Source organism: Rhincodon typus, chromosome 29 (assembly GCF_021869965.1).
Source record: "Rhincodon typus isolate 14 chromosome 29, sRhiTyp1.1, whole genome shotgun sequence".
Taxonomy (NCBI): domain Eukaryota; kingdom Metazoa; phylum Chordata; class Chondrichthyes; order Orectolobiformes; family Rhincodontidae; genus Rhincodon; species Rhincodon typus.
Window position 1 is genome coordinate 3,674,577 of NC_063360.1, and position 6,795 is coordinate 3,681,371.

General features: G+C 44.8%; 1 protein-coding gene across 1 annotated transcript in view; it reads right to left on the reverse strand.

Annotated features, from left to right (window-relative positions):
* The window catches only part of LOC109925624 (paralemmin-1-like), a 61,587-nt gene extending 56,129 nt beyond the window's left edge, over nucleotides 1-5,458 (reverse strand). Inside the window, exon 1 of the mRNA XM_048613890.1 lies at nucleotides 5,262-5,458. Within this exon, the coding sequence (XP_048469847.1) occupies nucleotides 5,262-5,458 (197 nt within the window). The remainder of the gene's footprint in view (nucleotides 1-5,261) is intronic.
* Between the last annotated feature and the right edge of the window lie 1,337 nt (nucleotides 5,459-6,795).

The following is a 6,795-nucleotide window of genomic DNA, read 5'->3' on the forward strand; positions in this document are numbered from 1 at the left end:
GACTGGGTGACTGGGTGACTGGGTGACTGGGTGACTGGGTGACTGGGGGACTGGGGTTATTTCAACCTTAATCCTTGGCTCAGTCCCATTCCTGTACAGTAATGAGTGAAGGGATCAGAGGTTAAAGCAGCACAACACGTGGCTGGAGGAATAGGAAGAAGCCTTTCATGGATCAGAGAAACCATTTCTACTGCCTGTTCCAGGCAGATACATTGAATCTTGGCAGAGCTGGGAATGAATTCCTTGGAGAGTTGAGGGAATTGGGGGAGGGTAGGTTAACTAGTACTGTGTTCATAGAGGGATGGGCATCAGCCTGAGATACTAGACAGGAGAATCTAGGCCCTAAGCTCTGGCCTTCCTTCACTATACCACTGAACCTCTCCATCTCACTTTCCTCCTTTCAGACACTTAAAGCTGAACTCTTTGAACAAACTTTTAGGTTTAGTATCTCCTTTGTGGCTCAGTTTTATGCTTCATTGTATGTTAATGCTTTTGCGAATCACCATCAAAGATTTCTTTACATCAAAGGCACTACGCAGATATGAAGTTAGGAGTCGTGCTGAGATAAAAAAATAATTCAAGAATAGGAGGGATCAGACAGGACCAATGGGAAGCGGAGTAAGATGCAGTTGGTGTTCAAGTATGTAAATGCGTCGAGTGCGCGCTATAATGTTGGTGAACTTAGACACACATTACCATAGACTCATAGAGTCATAGACATGTACAGCATGGAAACAGACCTTTCGGTCCAGCTTGTCCATGCTGACCAGACACCCTAAATTAATCTAGTCCCATTTGCCAGCATTTGGCCCACGTCACTCTAAACTCTTCCTATTCAAGTACCTTTCTTTTGATCTCTTTTTTTCCCCAAAGTTCCAAAACAATGCAACAACTCATAAAACAGTAATTTCTGCTCCACAAATTCGAGGAAATCAGCTCAAAAATCCTCAAAAAAGAACAGCTCTTCGAGCCACAATTTTCTCCTGTACTCCATCCTGGATTACTTAGAATCCTCATTCTCTCTGAAGGGAGAAGAGCTTATAGGAAAGTGGTATGGAATAAATTTTGGAAGTGCTTTCCTGGCTATGTGGAGATAAAAATTCATCTGCTCCACCAAATAGAACAAAAATATTGTGGCGATAACAAAGGCCTGATTCTAAGAACAGGAGGATTGGGAAGTTAATGTTCCTGGCCATAAATTAATCTGGCATGATAAGGAAACAAAAAAAGGTGGTGGGGCAACAGTATTCATCTAAGAAATTACAGCATTGGGCAGGGATTATGTTGCTGAGGTGTGAAAAACAGAATCTATTTGGTTAGAATTAAAGAACAATTGAGAATTATTATAGTATTGGAGTATATTATAGGCAGCAAGTTGTCACCTCCATCTCACTCAATCACCTTAATGTCCCTAAATCACCTGAGCATTTCTCTGACATCGAGCACTGGATGAGCAGATGGTCGCTGTAATAAATATTTGGGAGAGAAAACCATTGCCTTCCATCCCAGTCATACACTCTATTTCCAAACCATTATCTCCATCCTGTTCTCTGCCAATTATCTGAGAGGAAACCACTCACTGCTCATGATCTTGGTGTCAAACCTGACTCTGGGATGAGTTCTGACCACACACGCTAGCATCGATAAAAACGATCAATTCTCACCTCTGTAACATCGCTCAAATCCAGCCCTGCCTCAGCTCAATTGCAGCTGCATCCCTCATTCAGGTCTTTGCTAACTCTAATTTCAATGTGTTCCTCCCTTCTTCCACCCTTCCATAACCTTTTACTCATTCAAAACTCTGCTTCCTGTTTCCTAACTTCTACCAACATCACTCACCTAACACTCCAAGGGTTTTGGGGTATGCCGGTTCCCTGTAAACACTGTGGAGGGTTGATGCTGATAGACAAATGCCGATTGAGAGGTCACCTGGGGACAGAGAAACTCACGGAGGTGATTGTTCTGGTTATGTCTTTCCTATCCAGGAGCTCTGTAGACTTGGCCTCACTTTCACACTCTCATAGTTCTTGAGATGCCCTCTTAAGAGACCAACATGGGCCTACTAAAACTACAGATGGAGTTTTATTTGTAATAAATGTTGACAGGCAGCATGGTGGCTCAGTGGTTAGCACTGCTGCCTCACAGCACCAGGGATCCACATTCAATTCCACCCTCGGGCGACTGTCTGTGTGGAATTTGCATGTTCTCCCCGTGACTGCGTGGATTTCCTCCGGGTGCTCTGGTTTCCTCCTGCAGGCCAAGTGGATTGGCCATGCCAAATTGCCTGTAGTGTTCAGGGATGTGTAGATTCAGTGGGTTATAGGGGGATGGGTCTGGGTGGGATGCTCTGAGGGTTGGTATGGACTTATGGGGCCGAAGGGCCTCTTTCCACACTGCAGGGATTCTATGAAATGTGAGGTGTTGCATTTTGGTAAACTAACAAGGGCAGGGCTTATCCAATTAAAAGTAGGGCCTTGGGTAGTGTTGTATAACAGAAAGACCTAGAGGTTCAGGTACAGAATTCTTTGAAGTTTGCATCACATATAGGATGGTTAAGATGGCGCTTAGCACGCTTGCCTTCATTGCTCAGACCTTTGAGTACAGTAGTTGGAACATTATGTTGAGGTTGTACAGGACATTGGTGAGGAATTTTCTGGAGTACCGTTCTGGTCGCCCTGTTGTTGGAAGGATATTATTAAACTGGAGAGCGCTTAGAAAAGATTTACCAGGATATTGCCAGGAATGGAGGGTTTGAGTTATGGGGAGAGGTTGCATAGGCTAGGACTGTTTTCCCTGGAGCGTAGGAGGTTGAGGGGTGACCTTATTGAGGTTTACAAATCGTGAAGGGTATAAATAAGGTGACTGGCAGGTGTGTTTCCCTATGATGGGGAATTTCAAGATCATGGGCCATATCTTTAAGCTGAGAGGAGAAAGATTTAAAAAAGACATGAGGAGCAATTGTTTTATACAAAGAGTGGTTCATGTGTGGAATGAGCATCCAGAGGAAGTGGTGGATACAGATACAGCTACAACCTTTAAAAGACATTTAGATAAATTCATGAATAAGAAATGTTTGGAGGGATATGGGCCAAGTGCGGGCAGGTGGGACTATTTTGGTTTGGGATTATGTTCGGCATGGACTGGTTGGACTGAAGTGTCTATTTCCATGTTGTTTGACTCAATGACTCTACTGGAGATGTTATCATGAGGACGTTGTATATTTTGGTATTCAATAGCTGTGCCACGTGATAACATGAGGGGACTCCACTAAAGGTGACAACCTCTAAAACTTTAGTGGATGAATTAGTGAAAAAGGTCTCCAAGATAGGGACCTCAAAGGAAATCTTAACTAATTCATTCTGCTCCAGGTTAAAAGTATCATAGAATCCGCATAGTGTGGAATGAGGCCATTTGGCTCATTGAGTCCATACTGACCCTCTGAAGAGCATCCCACCTAGACCCAGCCACCATCCCTGTATTTTCCATGGCCAATCTGCCTATCTTTGGACTGTGGGAGGAAACTGGAGCACCTGGAGGAAAGCCACGCAGACATGGGGAGAATGTGCAAACTCCACATGGACAGTCACCTGAGGCTGGAATTGAACCCATGTCCCTGGCACTGTGAGGCAGCAGTGATAACCACTGAGCTGCCATGCTGCCCAAAGGTATAAGTACCTTCAGGTTATCTCCTCAAACCAATGGCCTTTGGAGATCTTCAACAAGACCCATGAAAAGGGTGAAAACAAGAGGGCAAATCATAGATAATACTGGGATCCTCTCCAGCTATGTCACAGGTTTACTGTTAAGATGGTGGCTCAGTTTTACAGAGAGAGAGAGAGGGAGGGAGAGAGAGAGACAGATAAACAGAGGAGAAGGGAGACACAATAACTAATGTTATAAATTTCCAAAGTCCAATGGAAAATGGTTAGCCAGGAGAGAGCATGGAGACTCAGGGTGACTGAAGAATCACATGACAATGGAGTAGACGCATTGATTTATGTTCAAAACCTGAATGAAACAAATGGTTCTTTCAAGACTTTCAGAAGTATCCAAATTGAATGCTGATCTTCTCAGGTGGTCAAGGAATTAGGGAAAGCCAATTATTGCAACAATTGGACCTGACCAAAGGCTACTGGCAGGTATTTACACCAGAGTGACCAAGGGTGAACATGCCACTGGGAGATGGTGTGGGACTTCGCAGGGAGCATTACAATGTTTGGATTGCTTGTGGCCTCACTCATCTTCCAAAGATTCATGGACCCAGTGAAGATATCACAGAGAATCATAGAACCCCTACAGTATGGGAGCAGGCCATTCAGCCCACTGAGAAGAACATGAAAAAGTTGTACCACTGTGGAAACACTCACTCTTTCTCTCTCCACAGATGCTGCCAGATCTGCCGAGTTTCTCCATCACTTTGTGTTTTCATTTTGGATATGCAGCATCTGTAGTATTTCGCTTTTATTGATGTAGAGACTTCATATCCGGTACACTGTGGCCCACTCAGATGATGTTACTTATAATACAGGCTGGAGGGTCATTTACTGCAGGGAGGGGCCGCATCTGTCAGATTTGGCACCATGACAAACTCGAAGTTATTACATTGGATTGTTGCTGGAGATGGGTTGGTAAATCCTCAAAACAAAGTCAGAGCTAATAAATCTGAGCCTCACCCAGGGAGTAAGTCAGGCTCTTTCAGATTATTCCCAAAAATTACTGATGGCTAATTTCAGATTTTAAGTCATCCCTCCCCTTATTTATCCAGTTGTGTTATGTCCCACAGTTAGCATATCTTTAAGAGATATGCTCCTGATATAATAGAATCCCTAGAGTGTGGGAGCAGGCCATTCAGCCCATACTGTCCCCTCTGAAGAGCATCCTACCCAGACCCATCCCAGCCCTGTGACCCTGCATTTCCCATGGCCAAACGACCGAGCCTGCACCTCTTTGGGTGGTGGGAAGAAACCAGAGCACCCAGAGGGAATTGCACACAGACATGGGGAGAACATGCAAACTGCATACAGACAGTCACCCAAGGCTGGGAACGAACTCAGGTTCCTGGCACTGTGAGGCAGCAGAGCTAACCATTAAGCCACAGTGCCACCCTCTTGCCAGCACCCTCATGTTATAGCTTGTGACCTGAGGGGATAGAGCAAAGCTTTCCAATGTGGAGATCAGGACACTGAGTGCTGAAATTGAGCTGAAAGATTCGGATTGTGAATTCTAAGGTTGTGATAGCTGAGCCACTACCGCACCCCTACCTTCCTTCCTCGCCCACTGCTCCCTGAGAGCACAGTGTTTTAGCTTCAAGATGAGGGGACAGTGGATAACGTTTGGGAAGCACTAGTGTAAAGGTCTCATATTCCATCTTAACAGCGGCCACTGGAAGCATAGCATGCTGATGGAAGCATTCTGCTCTTTGTAACTGAATACTTAATGTCAGCACCCAGACATGCATGTGCCTGCGAATATAATATTTGCATATACCAATGAGCTGTAATGAGCATTTATGGGATCTTTCAATATCATGTTACCTAAGTCCTAGTTATGAGGGATAACATAAGCATTGCCACACTGGATAAATTTACCCTGCTGCAAGCAAAACCCACATCAGAATGGACAAAACTGGTTCTAGTGAAACTCTGAGCCAAAGGCTGTTTCCTGGGAGGTGAGCCTTGTGATTGATTTTTTTGCTCTGAAATTAACCCCCTACTCGCTGTCACAGACTTCCCGCAAACATTTGTATTTAAGGCAATGCCTTGAGGGAGACTTTGTCAGTGGATTAGTGGAGGAACACACAGGAACATAGTGTTCTCTCTTTGGGCAGTCGCTGCTGTAGGGGGCAGCAGTGGGATATGGCCCATCCATTTCATGGGCATGGAAACCTCAAGGTGCTGCTTACTGAAGTTCCAATTGTCTTGGCGAAATGCCACGTGCCCCTCAAATTGAAGGGGTCTAGGGAAGAGAAAGATGACATAGTGTCTGGTAATTTCGTCAGCATTGCTTTATTATTTGAGAGGCGGAGCGCTGCAGGGAAGAGGCACATTGATAACCCTTTTCAAATAAACCATGTTGGTGTGAGGCTCAATGGAACTAATGGTGCTGTGCTCAAAGTAGGGAGGAGGATGTGTAACAGGGCGATTGAGAGTCAGTACTGTCGCTACAGGTCGATCAGGCCAATGTTAAACGACAATACGATGGCCCCTTTTAATAGGATATTTAGATCGCACAGAGTAAATTTTCCCTTGAAAGCTGAACATAAGGCAAGTTCCACAGGGAGAACAAAGAGCTGCGAGATTTTCTGAATCTCATTCCCACTGTGAGCTGTTCAGAATTAGGATTGTTCAAGGGCTACATATGAGGGAAAGGAACGTCAGAGATGAAACGAAGAGTCAATCCTGTACTAATGTGAGTAGACAATGATATCTCATACACTCACACTCTCACACACACAGGCTCATATATACACAGACACAGACACACACACACTCACACTCACACAACACACATCTCTCACACCACACTCATACACACACACACACTATCTCACACTCACACACATCTCTCACACCACACTCTTACACACACACACACTCACACACACACACACACACACAGTCTCACACTCACACACATCTCTCACACACACTCTTACACATACACACACACACACTGTCTCTCACACTCACACAACACACTCACACACATCTCTCACACACACTCTTACACACACACACTCTCTCACACTCACACAACACACTCACACACATCTCTTACACCACACTCTTACACAAA